This window comes from Haemaphysalis longicornis, unplaced genomic scaffold (assembly GCF_048455015.1).
Source record: "Haemaphysalis longicornis isolate Haplotype H1 unplaced genomic scaffold, Haemaphysalis longicornis Haplotype H1 scaffold_5, whole genome shotgun sequence".
In the NCBI taxonomy this organism is placed as follows: Eukaryota; Metazoa; Arthropoda; class Arachnida; order Ixodida; family Ixodidae; genus Haemaphysalis; species Haemaphysalis longicornis.
The window spans coordinates 146,315,595-146,331,121 of NW_027526385.1; the positions used below are offsets into that span (position 1 = coordinate 146,315,595).

At 40.3% G+C, this 15,527-nt stretch overlaps 1 protein-coding gene across 1 annotated transcript in view; it reads right to left on the reverse strand.

Annotated features, from left to right (window-relative positions):
• The window catches only part of LOC144139433 (A disintegrin and metalloproteinase with thrombospondin motifs like), an 83,206-nt gene extending 67,898 nt beyond the window's left edge, over positions 1-15,308 (reverse strand). Inside the window, exons 1-5 of the mRNA XM_077671765.1 lie at positions 15,177-15,308; positions 13,183-13,254; positions 10,802-10,938; positions 3,053-3,099; positions 839-950 (exon numbers count right to left, since the gene is read on the reverse strand). Coding sequence (XP_077527891.1) covers positions 839-950; positions 3,053-3,099; positions 10,802-10,938; positions 13,183-13,254; positions 15,177-15,203 — 395 coding nt within the window. The 5' untranslated portion in view covers positions 15,204-15,308. The remainder of the gene's footprint in view (positions 1-838; positions 951-3,052; positions 3,100-10,801; positions 10,939-13,182; positions 13,255-15,176) is intronic.
• Positions 15,309-15,527: the final 219 nt, after the last annotated feature.

Consider the following 15,527-nt stretch of genomic DNA (forward strand, 5'->3'; position numbering starts at 1 on the left):
AGAGGAAATGCCAGAGAAAGTTTCATAGCCGGATTTTGCTGCCTTATAAGAGAGAGGCGAAGCAAAGTAGTGCATCATGAAGCGGACAAGCGCCGACAGTTGCTGTAAGCTGCGTCGTAGTGACACCAGTGGGTGAATGATGCGAACGCCGACTGATTTGATGCGAAGAGAAATGCCAGCCGGCAGCGCAACTCGTTCGTGTGTGCACGGTTCAAGTTAAAAAATTCTACCTGTCATGTTCCATAAGCCCAGCTCGTCGCAACGCAACCGTCTGCCATATACACCACGGAGCAGGACCGAAGTGGTCGCGCCTTTCATGAAGCGGCTCGCTAGCAGGACGTCGCTGCAGATTTTACGGCATATTTGGCACCACGTCTCACTTTCGTGATTTACCGATTCCTATGACAGAGAATTCAACCACAGTTTTTTTAATGCCCACCCACAGCTCATTCTCTTCGTTCCCACATTCCTATTTCCGTTATTTTAAGAAACGTTCTTTCCCATGATTGTGTAAATACATTCTGAGTGATTGTATAATATACGTCATTTAGAGTTAAGAAGCAGCATTGATGGTCAAAAAATCTTTTACACATTGTTAACAGAAAAAAACGCCGAATTTTTTTTCTCAAGAAGAACTGGAATTTTAACAGTGTGAAAGGTTTTGGGTACATCAAAATATAAAAAAAAACTGCCTGCTCTCTGTCCACTAAAAATATAGAGACGGCGTTATTGATTCCACCGACCTGTCTTTTTACGGACCTGAATAAATTTTTTTCCGGTGATTTTAAAAAATATGCCCTCTCGCCCAGGCATATTGAGAAGCATGAGAAGTACTTACACGTGTGCCATTTCATGTGGTATTAGGTTGGAGGCTGCATATATTCCACCGAAATCCTCCACGACCGCTATTTTAAAATCAGGGTCACATACAGCTTCATCAAAAGCCATGCCTGGAAAATTGGCAGTTCATAAATGTAACACAAAAGAACATTCTTAAGTATATTAGCACCAAGGTGATAACATGTTATGTGTTTTCGTGTAAAGTAGGCCCCAGTGAAATGAATTTCGTGCAATAAGACACGTCTCGCTGTACGCTACAGCAACGAAAGCAACAAGGATTACTTGGTGTTTAGTTGTAATCAAACTGTCACCCCTGTGTGATTGGTGTTTTTATGGTAAGTTGGTGTCCCTACAAAAAGTATTCAGGTACTGAAACGACTATATGTGCCAAAAAACTGGGCGACACCATTAAAACCCTCGCAGGTCACTGGTGTTTTCTATTGCTTAAGTTTGAGGCAAAATGCTTTGCACCTGCTATTGCGAAATGCCTGAATGGTTGTTATTGTTGTGCCGTAAATAAATAGCCGCTGCTGTAAAGAGCTAAAATAAAATAAACGGGGAAATAATATCTGCCTTTCGCACTGGGAGGCGGGAGCGTTATGGCTATCTGAAGAAAGATAAGTATCTTCTTCAAAAGTACATTGTGTTTCCGTTCTTTTTTTCGTTAGTTTGTGTGACGCTGAGTAAGAACTCCTATTCCAATGTTAACGTATACGGCCCGTTTCAAATCAGATGTAAAGAAATCAAATGAAACTTGTTTTTTTTTCTGCAAAAGAATACAGGAAGTTATGTTTTGCCCACTAGTGTCCATGGGCTGCGACGGGACCTCCATAAGTAAATGCCACAAATGTAGTCAATATTCATGGTAGCAGAAGATGTGAATGCAGAAAATAAAAACACTGTTCATTTGTAGTTCAGCAATATGGCGCAAGAATTTACAATGAAGACGCCAGTAAAATATACAAGAAAAACTTTGAAGTGTACGGATGTTCAGTCAATGCTAGCTTAACAAACAAAAAACAATGTTCATCGGCCGGCATGAAGCATAAAAAAAAACCCAAGGCATAAACAAAAAAAAAGCAATCATCGGTCGCACAGTCGAAAACAAAAAAACCAGCAATACAACAAAAAAAACGAACAGAAGCATAAATGGATCCACCCATATACACTGCTGCGGCGAGGGTGGTGAAAGAATTAGAACAATGCAAAATAAAGAAATACCAATATTTACAACAGGGCCCAAAATACAGAGCAACACGCTTGTATGTAAATATCGTAGTTACGTTAAAAGAAACTTATTTAAAGCTGTTCTGGAAGAATTCAGGTATGTAGCGTATTTAGCAGTTGATGATCAAGAATTCTGGAATACAGCAGCAGCGAAGTATGATGTTTGCTTTCCGTAAATTCATAAATAAAAAGCTGGTGGTACTGCGATTAAGCAGAAAGGGTGAATCAATAAAGCAAACCGGCAATTGAGATAGACTTCAAGATGGATCTTTTCTATCAAAGCGAAACACTTCTGTTTTTGTACCAATGTAACTATATATTTGCGTTCGAGGTCCTGCGACCAGAGGACCGAAAGACGACCAGTTTAACGTGAACGAGCCGAGGAATTATATTCGTGTCTCCTGATCCCGCTCAGGTATTTCTGGTGTCCCTCAGTGGTCAATAAGAACGCCGGGATTAGAAGGTCGGTGAACGACATCGAACGGCAAATAGGTGTTTGTTACATTGGTCGCAACCGTAGGAGGAAACATTTTGTGTACTCATTGCGAGGATACTAAAACGGAGTCGTATATGAGATAAAGGCAACTTACTTCGACGGTTTCCCTTGCCGTACCGAAAGAATTGGGTGATGGTTTTAGTAGTTCGACGATATACATGACGGGTGTGTAAACGAGAATTTGGTAGGCACCGAGATATTTTCAAGCATTCCCTTCACAGAACTCTGCGAACACCCAAATGATTTATTTAACGTCGTTTATTCCACCCTCTCAATGTATTACGGGATTAGGTACGCTTACATGTATTTACAGAGCCTTCATTTTTACACGTAGGATATATATCGAAAATGTGTTGGGAAGAGTCATTTTCGTGATTAACAGAATCGTCGCTGATTCGTGCATGGGAGCACTTGTTGGTGCAGTAATATACACAGCGCAATTGGCATGCAGTAGGCTCCGTATTCCCCAAATTAAATATATTCACTTACCTCCCACCAAGTGCTTTTCTTCCCCGTACCAAATCGCTGTATGTCTCCTGATAAAATAAAAGCAGCATATCAACGCAAGGTTATTGTTTAGGCTGCACTAGAAAAACGTTCCGGAAAATTTACACAAGAAATAATTCACATTTTTTCTACAATTGGAGAGAACATCGTATAAGTAAGATTAGGGACATGCACAATGAAGACAAATAAAAACAAAGGTAACGTAAAAATTCGGTGTGTTTCAAAAATGAGATTCCAACGGAAATAGATAACTTTGGCTCACTCGCTCACAGCTTTACGCACGCGCCCGATTATCTTAATATTTGAGGATCAAAGATTAGATAAATTTTGCCTCTTACAGAACATATACATATATATATATATATATATATATATATATAAATATATATATATATATATATATATATATATATATATATATATATATATATATATATAAATATAGTATGGAAACATAAAAACTCACACAGACCGCGAAAAAATAAGGTAAGTAGAGAGACAAACGGGAAAGACGTTAAAAATAAGAATAAAAGTTTTCTGACGTTTCAGAAAGAGGCCTTTCTGTCTTGTAACTTTATGTAATCATGTAACTTTACTCTGATGAAGGCAAGTCCCGTTGCCGCTAAGTAAGTAAACCTTGGTTGTTATTGTTCTTGCGGTGTATCCTACTCTATATAAATCTATATATATATATATATATATATATATATATATAGATAGATACATATATATATATATTCAAGTGAGCAATAAAACGTTGAAGATGGTAGTGAACACAAGAAAAGAAAACTTCGAACATGGTAGAAACAATGACTGTCTGTTGCCAACGTTTCAGCAAAGAGGCTTGCCTTTGTCAGGGCAAACCCTCGCCTGGCTGGCACGTTTTATATAGGGAGGTCATTAGGTGATAGGAGAGAAGAAGCGAAATTCAGAAAGCTGATTGGTTTGGGAATATGTAGGCGGAGATATTGAGGGGGGAAGAAGGTTGTATAGTTTGAGCAGCGAAGTGGGTAAGAGGGAAGTCAGCCGGGGGTTGATATTCCAGGAAATTCTTGGAGAGAAAGGATGAGAGGGGTTCGTTTGCCCACCGCGCGCACTATGGAAAGGTTCTCAGAAACGCCGGAAGCAGAACAGGTGGGGCGGGGAATCCTTGTTATAAGCTATCTCCAAGCCCCAGGTGAAAATAAAAGGTAAAGAAGGGGCAAAAAAACTAGGTAAAATAAAACAGAAAAAAGAAGAAAAACCACACACACACACACACAAAAAGCAATAAACGACCAACTGAAATGGCAAGTTTCGCCAACAGCAACATTTTTGGAACAGGCTTTTCCTGAAACTAAAAAATGAAAATTTATTAGTGAGATGTACGGGGCACAAGACAAAGCGGAGCAAAAACGACAGAAAAAAATGAAAGTTAAATGTAATTCCACGAAAACGTTTGTAGGGATGCCGGCGCGTACTAAACTGGAAGCTAGGGAATGAAACCAAAATGAATTAGGTGGCCACATAAGGAGGAGAGGGAGGGGTCATATTCTTTGCATAATGTACAAGGAAGACAGTGTCTAATGCTGTATTTAATTAGGTATCGCAAGGATTATGGGTTGCCCCTAGGCGCACTATTCCAGCAGGTTGAATTTGGAGTTGAATTTCCATGGAGTTGAATTTGTGAATAAATAGAACTATCAGTATTTTATGTTCCTAGGAGACCTAAAGTTTGACTAAAGTATATACAACTTAATGTCATCAAAATTATGGCCTATTTGATTGAAATGCTGCGATACAGCTATGGAGATCGTACAGCTATGGAGGATCTCCCGGTGACCTTTAAGGCGTAGGCTCATAGGTTGACGTGTTTAGGCCTATATACTTTTTTGACGCATTAACCATTCTACCATATACACAATGATGCATGAAATGCAAGTAAAACATGAAATATTCTTGTGAATATATTTACTGCCTGTGCTTTTTAAGTCGGTCGTTACTTGCCAAAATGGAACAGTATTACCGGAGGATATTGTTTGCGTTACGGAGGGTGTTTAAAATTTTATTAGGGTAGGTGGCCCGGCTATTTCATTTTGTCGCTGTTTGTTGAGCACGTCATCCCTTTTGTGATTAGAAGCAGTTTGATATGATACGCCTGATCAAGCAAGCGTTTGGCGTGGTTCCTGTTCATAAGGGTGGACTTGAGTTCGTCTAGATGCTTTACGTAGTCGCTGTCATCACTGCATACTCTTCTAAGTCTCATGGGTTTTCCTACAACAATCCCGTGTTTGCAGTGTCTCGAGTGATGGCTTTTGTCATCTAGATACTGCCGCCTGTTTGCTGGTTTTCTAAAAAGCGTGGTTTTATGTTTACCATTGTCTAGAATGATGGTAGTATCCAGGAAGTTCACTTCTGTTTCAGAATGCTGAAGCACAATTTATTAGTCAGATGCGATGAATTGAGATAAGATATAAACGTTTCTAGAGTCGCGCGACCGTGTTCCCAAATTATAAAGATGTCGTCTGTGTAGCCAAAGTAAACCTGATGTTTCTGCGGAAAAGTGTGTAACAGGGTGGCCTCAAGTTGCCCCATAAAATTGTCGGTGCGACTGGATACTCATGCTGGATCCAAAAACTTGCAAGAAGTAAGACGAGTCAAATTAAAAATATTTGAGAGTTAAAACTAGTTTTAACAAATTTATGTACACTTCTGCCGCATGTTGGTGCGGGTTCTCTGATAAAGCTTTTGAAATAGCTTCGATTCTTTCGACAAAAGGGATGTTTGCATACAATCCGGCAACGTCAAGAGAAACAAGGAAAGTTCAACTGGGTAGGCGCCCACCCTTATTCATCTCTTCTGTTATGCGGAAGAAGGGGGGTGTCCTCAACGAAAGAAGAAAGAGCTGGAATGTCGGATAGGTAATGATTCAGAAACGGAGATATTGCTTTGGTTGGGGTATTGTTTTTTTTGAAACTATGGGTCTGCCAGGAATGTTGGCAGTAAAGAATGATTCTACGGGGACTTTCTGGAGTTTTGCGAGGAGATAAAAACATCTTGAGCTCTTAATATTCTGTTTCATGAAGTTTAGGTCAGTGGTCGAAAATATTCTCTAGACTGCCGATCTTTGAAGATCTGAAGAATTATTAGGCTGTACTCCTGGCTCGAATAGTTATCTAAGGGATTTTAGTGGCAAGGGTTGGTGAGCCGCCTATCAGCTTCATCTTTCTATTTTCCCATAGGCAAAACAACTACGCTACCACCTTTGTAGGCTGCCTTTATGACTATGTCGGTTCTGGGCGATAAGCTATTCAGGGTAACTTCTTCCGGAGGAGTTAGGTTCTTGCGCTTGTTTGATTGCTTGATAATTGTCAATATTTATCTTGATACTGACTTTAGGTACAGATGTAATTCGGGAGATATATCTACATCTGGAGTCCAAGTGCTAGGTGGGTGGAGGGTGCACTTGTTAATATTAGGTTGGTCCTGTTTATCCGAAAAAAACTCTTTTTGTCTCATTCTCCGAGAAACTTTAGTCTTATCTATATGTACCGCGCATTCATACACAGAGTTATTTGTGGGACATAAAGTTAGACCTCATTCTAGGATGCCTTTTTCAGCGGCCGGTAGTGTTTTATAAATGTCAATAACGTTGCTGGGGCAGGTATCGAAGCAGGTCGTTTCTTCACTAGGGTTATTTTTTGGGGGAGGAGATTATACTACAGCAATTTCTATATCGAGGGGGGTGGTTACGTGACCTAGTACTCCATAGTCCGGAATATTGAGACGCTGATGTTCTACAGCGCAAGCTGTATTTCGCGAGGAAAGCTGGTCACGTTGAAACTTAACCGTTTGCTTATGGCTAATATCATTTTTCTTGCGATTTATAAAAATATTAAGATCTAGTTTCTCCGGCTCAGTTAGCGGAAGAGCTCCTATCTGGTAATTGAAGAGGCTGAGTTGACTGGTAAAATGGTCTCTAAGAATTTTAAAGAGGGAAAGTTAGTTTTTAGTCAGTTGTCCCCTTGGTGTGCTCCCTCCTGAACTAGCTGGCAGGTCTCAAGGTATTCTAAATAATGCTTCGCTTTCCCTCCTAGAAATTCTTCGAGACCGAGGAACATTCAGCCTATCAATCATCCGGATTTTGGAGTAATAAGTAATGTAATGCCCCCCTCGATACAGAAATTACTGTAGTAGAACCTCCTAGCGTCACGGAGTGCTTACATTGCATTTTTGCCTATAATAAAATTCCGTCTAGTCGCTTTCAATTTTCCGCCATGCTTCAAAGTTGCTTCAACTTCTGCAACATTGTAAGCCTGGTTATAAACACTCTTGCTTTCGGTGATCAATTTGGAGAGCTCTGCCATTTATCTTTGGTGTCGCGGAGTGCGGACTAAGATAATCCGGCGCTGATCAATAGGTCCTTAGTTTTCTAGAATACCTTCGATTCGAATGCAGCCTGTTTTTCTCCTACGGCTAGTGCTTACTGCATGACCATATGTGTGAAAGGATAAGTGAGACAGTTCAACTCATTGCTGTCATTAGACAACACAGAGGCTTTTTCCAGGTAACAATCAAAATTCTTCCACATTCCCTCCAACAGATTCCCTCCCTTGCACCTCTCTGGTGAGATAACCACTGGTGCGAGACCGGTATTCTGGAGGTCGTGGGTTCGGATCCCACCTGGCGGGCATTTTTTCTTCACTTTCTTTCCAAATTCTTTATCTGTTTCAATGACCTACAACAACCTCCCCTTTGCTTTCCGAGGTTTTAGACTGCCCACTCTTATTTCTGTGATATATATATATATATATATATATATATATATATATATATATATATATAAATATATATATATAAATATAAATATACACGTATATATATTTAACATAAGGGTTGGCTATCAAGAAAACCTCGGAAAGCAAAGGGAGGAATGCGGTAGGTCATAGAAACAGATGAATTTGTTGAGTCAGAAAGACAGTGGTGGAGGTCGTGGGTTCGGATCCCACCCGGCGGGCATTTTTTCACCGCTTTCTTTCTGACTCAAACAATTCTTCATTTGTTTCTATGGCATACCGCATTCCCCCTTTACTTTCCGAGGTTTTCTTGACTGCCAATCCTTATTGTGTCCAAATTCACCGAGCCCCTTATTTTCCCATTTCTGAATATATATATATATATATATATATATATATATATATATATATATATATATATATATATATATATATATATATATATATATATATTTTAGAACAGAGATGTACGGGACGAGGGATTCCGTAAGGACACATATCAAAGTTGCAGTCCTTATTGCCAGTGCTGTTTGGCGGTTTTTTTAACAGTGTTTTATGGTGCCGAATAAGGTATGTTCGCAATTTTTTTTTTGCAGGAATAAATAATTGAAAATTAAAGTCGAGAAAAAATGCGCCGTTTTTTCCGGAAGCGGAAAAAACGGTTCCCGCTTCCGGAAAAAACGGCGCATTTTTTCTCGACTTGAATTTTCAATTATTTATTCCTGGAAAAAAAATGCAATCATACGTTATTCGGCACCATAAAACACTGTTAAAAAAACCGCCAAACAGCACTGGCAATAAGGACTGCAACTTTGATATATATATAAATATATATATATATGTGTGTGTGTGTGTGTGTGTGTGTGTGTGTGTGTGTGTGTGTGTGTGTGTGTGTGTGTGTGTGTGTGTGTGTGTGTGTGTGTGTGTGTGTGTGTGTGTGTGTGTGTGTGTGTGTGTAGCGGATGGTCGCGTGTGGTGAACCAGGCTCGTATATTTACAGTAAGACCCAGTGGTTTGCCATCGCATAGACGCTGTTTATTGCGTTAGAAGAATTAGTGCAAGTCGTAGGTAAGGTTGCAGGTCAGTGACTGAGCAAAGAGGCTCCGCCTGCACTAGTAGTTGAAACCATTTTGGAAGTTACAAGGACCAGCCATTACACTTTCATGGAGCCTGAGCGGAAAGACTGCGGCGGCTAAATGTTTCTCCTGTCAATGCCACTTTGAGTGGACCGAACCTTAGACTCTTTACTTTGGTTCCACGGTACTGCGTAAAGTTTTACAAACAGCTTGGAGTGTATGTTGATTGTATAAACAGAAATGTTATCTAATGAGTCCTTCTTATTAGCGAAAGGGGGAATTGTTTGAGTGAAAGGGGCACGTTGTTTGTAGTGTAAAACACTGCTATTTCAGCCTCGGCGCAAATGTTGTGCTATCCCTGGCATCACACGACACTGGTAACAAGTCATGCTAATATAGACACTGTCTGCATGTCCTGTGGAAATATGAACATGGTTTATCATTGCATTGTCGTTCCCTATGAAGTAAGCTGTGTATTGGGAGTGACAACTATCGTGCTCCATCGTTCAGTGATACTGTGCGGGCGCAAGGTGCCCCTCTTCGATGAAGACATGACAAGTTCAGTGCCTTTGTTAGGCAATAGCGCTGATTAGTCGGTGTGCTCTTCCGCAGTACTAGGAGTGGTTACCAATGATAAATCCGTCTCTTTTCTGTAGTAGCCATTCGCCTTGCTTACCGCGATTTCGAAGAAAGCATCAATACACAAATTCTCAGGGAGATAAAAACACTCTTGTTTTCACCCTCACGTCTCTCCATCAACATAGGAAGTGAAAACTAATTCGACAGAAGCCGTTCAGAAAGTCGCTACCCCGGGGCCAGCCGATCAAGAAAGCATCGCTGGCCATATATGCATTACACACATAATAGCGTAAAATATTAACTGGTCAACCAACACAGAACAAGTGACTTCAGTACGGGGAACGAAATGCAGAGGAGCATTGCAAAAATGCACTCAACAGCCAGCCTGCTCAGATTTAGTTCACGTGGAAGCGCTACCATACTGAATATTAGCTCCGGATCTGCTTTTTTGGTAGCTTCCAGTATTGTTGGCATTGAGCCCGAATTTGCTTCGGACACAAACTCTTATCACCCAATACTACCCTGCATGCTTCGTTCTCTGCTCTCCTTATCTTCTGTCTTATTCAAGTGTCTGTGAATGCATTCTCTTCTGCCTTCCTCGAGTGTCTGTGAATTCAATTTACCTTTCCCCACATATACTCTCATCTCTAGTTCTTATCTTTATCCACCAATACCTATGTGTTTTTATTAAGGTTTCTCTAGCTTGCAATACCATTTAAAAGGAGAGTTATACATCATCATGCTAAACTTGCTAAAACCTGCGAATGACATCGTATTTTGCGAATTATTGTAGTTGACAGTTTAAACTGAACTCAAACAAAACAGCTTCTAAAAAATGCTTCTACGAATGATTCCAATACAGCTTATTATGGTCTGGCTCAGCTGACCTAAAAACGCTTTACATTCTTTGAGCTGGTAATGGGTTCTGCACAATATTTTTTTTGCTTAGAATGCGGCGTTTAATCTATTCGTAATACTTGCCGCAAAAGTTTCCATATAAGAATAGCGTGACTAACATAAAACCAGGTGTTTTGTGCGTCACTCCTCTGCTCTATCTTGATTTAAAACTTTGGGTTTCAACATTTGGAATAGGCTCTTTTTATTCATGAAACAAAATTATGTATATGCCTGATGTATCCACAAACGAATATAAGTACTCTTTTTGCGATAATCACCAATATTCCTATTTGTGTCCTTTTCAGAATTTTTTTTATCCTTTTTATAAACATTTTGGAACCACATACGGTAGTTCACGCGTACTCAAGGTTCTAAAAGACAATGTTAAAAACCGTAACACAAACCCTGTCATTAAAACCACAATGTCTGCTTGGCTCAAAACTGGATCGTGGCTCGTATATTTTGCAAAAGCAATGGTGGTGGCATCGACATCGACATAGCCTTCCCTTTTGATGACGACGCCCTCTTCTTTTTGTTCCTCCTGGGAGTAAATTCGTAAATAAACACAGCAGATTTAAATTCAGCGCACTGATGTAACACAACTGAATCTTAAGCAATCGTGCTGGCCTTGGGTATTCTCACTCAAAAAAATGCAAGATTTCATTAAGGCGTTGCTAGAAATGAAGGAGTGTACACCTAATCAATCACTTATATTCACGTTTAGTGGACGATTGTTGCAGTGTGTATATTCACAGTAGATATATGTTAGATACGCCTTATGTGAGTTTAAACTTGCAAGCTCCACCTTACGCTGTGTGTTCTTGCATGAACGCCACCACGGCGCATATATAAGTTGAGTACACCAAGTGAAGCAAGAATCGTAACAACCAATACTATCGAGCGTTGCTCCCAGATCCAGGCGTCACTACTCATGTCCGCGTAGCGAGGCCCCGTCCGTATCGCCAATATTGGGGGCAGTGGCAGCGAAACGTAATTATTGACGCGAAGCCCTTTAGGGGCTCTGGCTATTGGCTCCTTCTGTCGTTGCGGTATCATTCAGTCACGGATTTAAAAAACTTTGACACCCGTTTTACAAAGCCTCGCGCTAGACCAGTTAGTGCTTCGAGGATAAGAGAGTTCTGCAGCAAATCTGTATACCTCTACACGCTGTTTCGCCTTCGTGGGCAAAAACACCAAGATGCCAAGACTACACTTACACATTGCATGCTGCGCCCCTCATTCATCTGGTTTCCCGTTAGTGAAGATGGCACGGCATTTTACGCACTGAAAACTCACGTACATTTTTTCTTACATTCCCATCACGCGTAGTATGGAAGTGGCAGCACGATTGCAAGATTTTGCAGAGGAGTCCATACACATTTGCTCGAAAAAAAACTCTCTAGGAGTGGTTGTTTGCTTTTTTCTGCCTCCAAAAGTTTCACATTTTCAACAAAAAACGACGTGAATGCGTGTACCAGCTTACGCCTGTGCAGTGTGGGCGCGTAATTTCAGTAGAATTCTTCGCTTGGGCGCAAGTGCGAGCCTTCGTCTTTCAAATCTTTTTCTTTCTTTTGAACGTCATTTGATGGCTTCTATGTTGCATTAGAAAAAGGTGGTTAACGGGTTATTATTAACTGAATCTATGCCAATGCATTTAGGTATGCGGATTGAAGTTGAGGTTATGAAGTTTTCGCGGTGCTTCAGTAAGCTCACATCCGTGACGGCGGTTACGAGTTCTACTACCTATTATTGGCCTGCGAAATTATAAGTCGTTTCATTCATTTTATGAGACATCCCCTATTTTACCGTATTAGCTTGTTACTTTGGTTTAAATGACGCCAAAGAAGTGGGTTGGAGAACGCAAAGGGTTTCGCAAGGGTCAGCTCTGTAAATCTAGAATTAAACAGAAACATTGTGTTGTAGGTTACTTGAATGCGTTTATGTAATAATTTGATGAAGTGCCTCAGCAAAAGAATTGAGTCCTGTAAGTATGGTTTTCGCACGAAAACGAAGTCCTACGTGGTAAGACCAGGACAATACTTGTTATGGCAGCAACGTGAAACTCGGCCTGTTGTAGAAGTAACTTTCACCATAGTGTCTCATTCTGTAAATAGTGAGGGTACCTTATAGCCCTATCGCACGAAGGTGCACTATTGAGAGTTTCAGTTGTTACTGTATTGAGAATGCTTTACCAAACATTTTATTATGTAAATACAAATAAATAAACTCCGCGAATGCAAAATTTAGTCAGTCCTGCGAGCGACGTTTTACATTGAGGCATAAAGCTAGCAATGCACAATACTTTTTAAAGGTTTGGCGTTTATCTGTGCCAAAATACGTTTTTTATTGCTGCTATGGAGAATGTGAGACTGTCAATTATATTGTTTCTTTTTAAAGATATAAACAAAGTATTTGGTTCAACTTCACGCCAAACATTCGCTCTTCTCTAACAGGCCTAAAGGTTTATGAAAGTTTCACAGAAAGAAAATTATTCGCTCTCAACACACGGCAAACAAATGAAAAGCACGCATCGAGAACCTACGCCTTTTTGAAATTTCATTGGTATTTAAATGTAGAGAATCGTATCAAAAGAGCTCTTTGTCTTGCCTCACTTTTTCGATGCTGCCCAATAAATTAACAACCATTATACTTTAAAAAGTAAACAAACAGTTTTACACCTAAAACAAGACAATGTCGCATGGTAGTTACTGTTCCAGACACGAGAATTTTCTCACCTGCATAAACAATCAACGATGCATATATTTTGAAAATTTGGGGAACTTACACGAAATCTTCTCAATCCAACTACCCTCAAGCTGAAATGATGGGTTTTCATTGATTCTATTTTCATTTTGACCTAGTGAAAAAAATCGTGATATCAACGGTTGCCTAGTTTTTACCCAATAATACTGTACTTCATGCACTCATTGAAGCATAAAAAAACAGAGAAGTCAAAAATATTGCACAGCCGCCTTTTGTTCTTTTTTACCCTTTGGAAAAGAAGGCCTAACCTGCACACAGGCCGTGAGGCAAAAACTGTCATTAACCAGCATAAAAAACGCAAAGTATGTGCACGTAAGCTTTTATCCATTATTACTTTTAAAACTTAATGTAACACTTGTACGAACGCACGTAGTATTTACTTATGTTTAGGTGAAATGCACAGAGCCCAATTCTTGTCGAGGTAGATTTTTGGCTGTAAAACCAAATGCAGAATAAAAGAAGCGATATCTTCATCGGCTATTACGCGCGCACCGTCTAGTTTAAGTTCTAACCGACCATACCAGTTAAGCTTATGCATGGACACAAAAGTTTGAAAATGTCCGCAGAGGCCGCGGGGATTAGGTATTGAAAAGTACATTTACAAAGGCACCACAGGCAATGGGAACAGCGGTGGCGGGGTGTCGTACGGCTTGTATAGCTGATCTCTGACTGATGTCTTTATTTTTTTTTATATAGGCTTCCCCTCAGCGTAGGGAGCGCAGTGGCACGTAACAACAGAGGGAACGATTAGCCACTGCTCATTTGACGCAAAATAACTTCCTTACCCTCTTGCGGGGGCAGCAGCACATACGTGATATTACCCACCCACCAAAGACACAAGCACAGTCTGGGTGCTTCTGATGAAAAAGAATGTGACTTGCAAATGAATGACCTGTCTGATAGGGGTGAAGCATGCTGCATGAACAAGCTTAGGAGTCGGTGCTGTGGTGTGGGGCGGTATATTCATAAGAACGATTTTGTAGATGATGGTGGCGACGCATGCTTTATGCGATAAGGGACTCTGAAGAGGGAACTGAGAATCTCTCAGTGCCAAATGGTGGCGAGAAGCAGAGGCACGGCGCACGAAAACCAAAGAACGGAGTTAAGAAGTATACACTAACAAAAAGGAGGCCAAGGCAACTTCCGCACTGTTGTGGCGTTTTTAAAAACGGGTCTTTTGAGTTGTGTGAGAGTCTGTGTGCCTTTGGGTGCCATCTAACAAGCCAAATGAGCCAACATTAGGTGTCCCGAGCATATTCCGAGGTTCGTTCGCCTGAAACAGGCAGCATGGTGTACGAGGGTGAGGCAGGGTAAGGACGAAGGAAAGAGATATCCGGTGGTGCCGCGTCTTTATATTACCAAGTGAATCTTACGTAGGGGAGAGTATCATTGCAATCCTGGTGATCTTGGGATACCGACATTGCAAGCATATGGTCGACCGTATTCTTGAGTCCCTTAGTAAGGTCATTTTTCTAGGTTGGTATTCGGCCTTAAGATTGTGCTTTGTTTAGCAGGAACAAAGATTGTAGTTGACAGCATAGGACAGAAAGCAGCGGCCATGGTTTTTATGCACGAACTACCACAGAGCACCGTCCTAGTGTTCTTTAAGAATGCAATATACACCTGTTCATGATGCGCTATTACAGTTAGATTCATAGCCGCTTATTATTACAAAAATTGTTAGTGCACCCCTGTTTGCAACATGACTTACAAATATGACGAAGTGGCCAAGGCGCAATAATAATATTTGACGGTAAACAAGCTCAATATATTTCTTAAAGCAAATATATTTCGAAGGAGGCACATCCGATCTTACTACTCCTCGGGCGCACTAACAGAACATCTTAATAATACTCCCACTTCATGCTTGCTTTCAGATAATTTAGAATCCGCTAACCGGTGTTCATGTTCATACAGTTTTACAACTTCAGTGCGTATAAGGCTTAAGAGTTTTCTTATAAGACTCCTCTGAAAAATAAACTTTAAAAGCTGCACATGTGTAGAAAAAATACTTACAATGTTGAAAGTAATAGCCATATACATTGCAAGATTTTTTTCAAAATTAAATAGGGCGTTCAAAGTGTAGTCTGCTACGGCGTGGACTTCGATTTCAAAATATTGGTTTCGGGCCACTTTGTTGATAGAGGCTTCATCTGATAAAAAAGCATCGTCGCATTATTACCAGGTTTGCAATGCTATAGAAAGCTAGGTATTTATGTTTTCAATCATGCTTTAAAAAGAAGTGGATGACCCGCTGACAGCTTTCGAATGTTTGAAATTCGGAAGTGGACAAGTGCACAGGTGAAATATGTATTCCTCGTGTTGATCAATAATTTAATTACACCTCGACAGATGTTTCAGTCCATT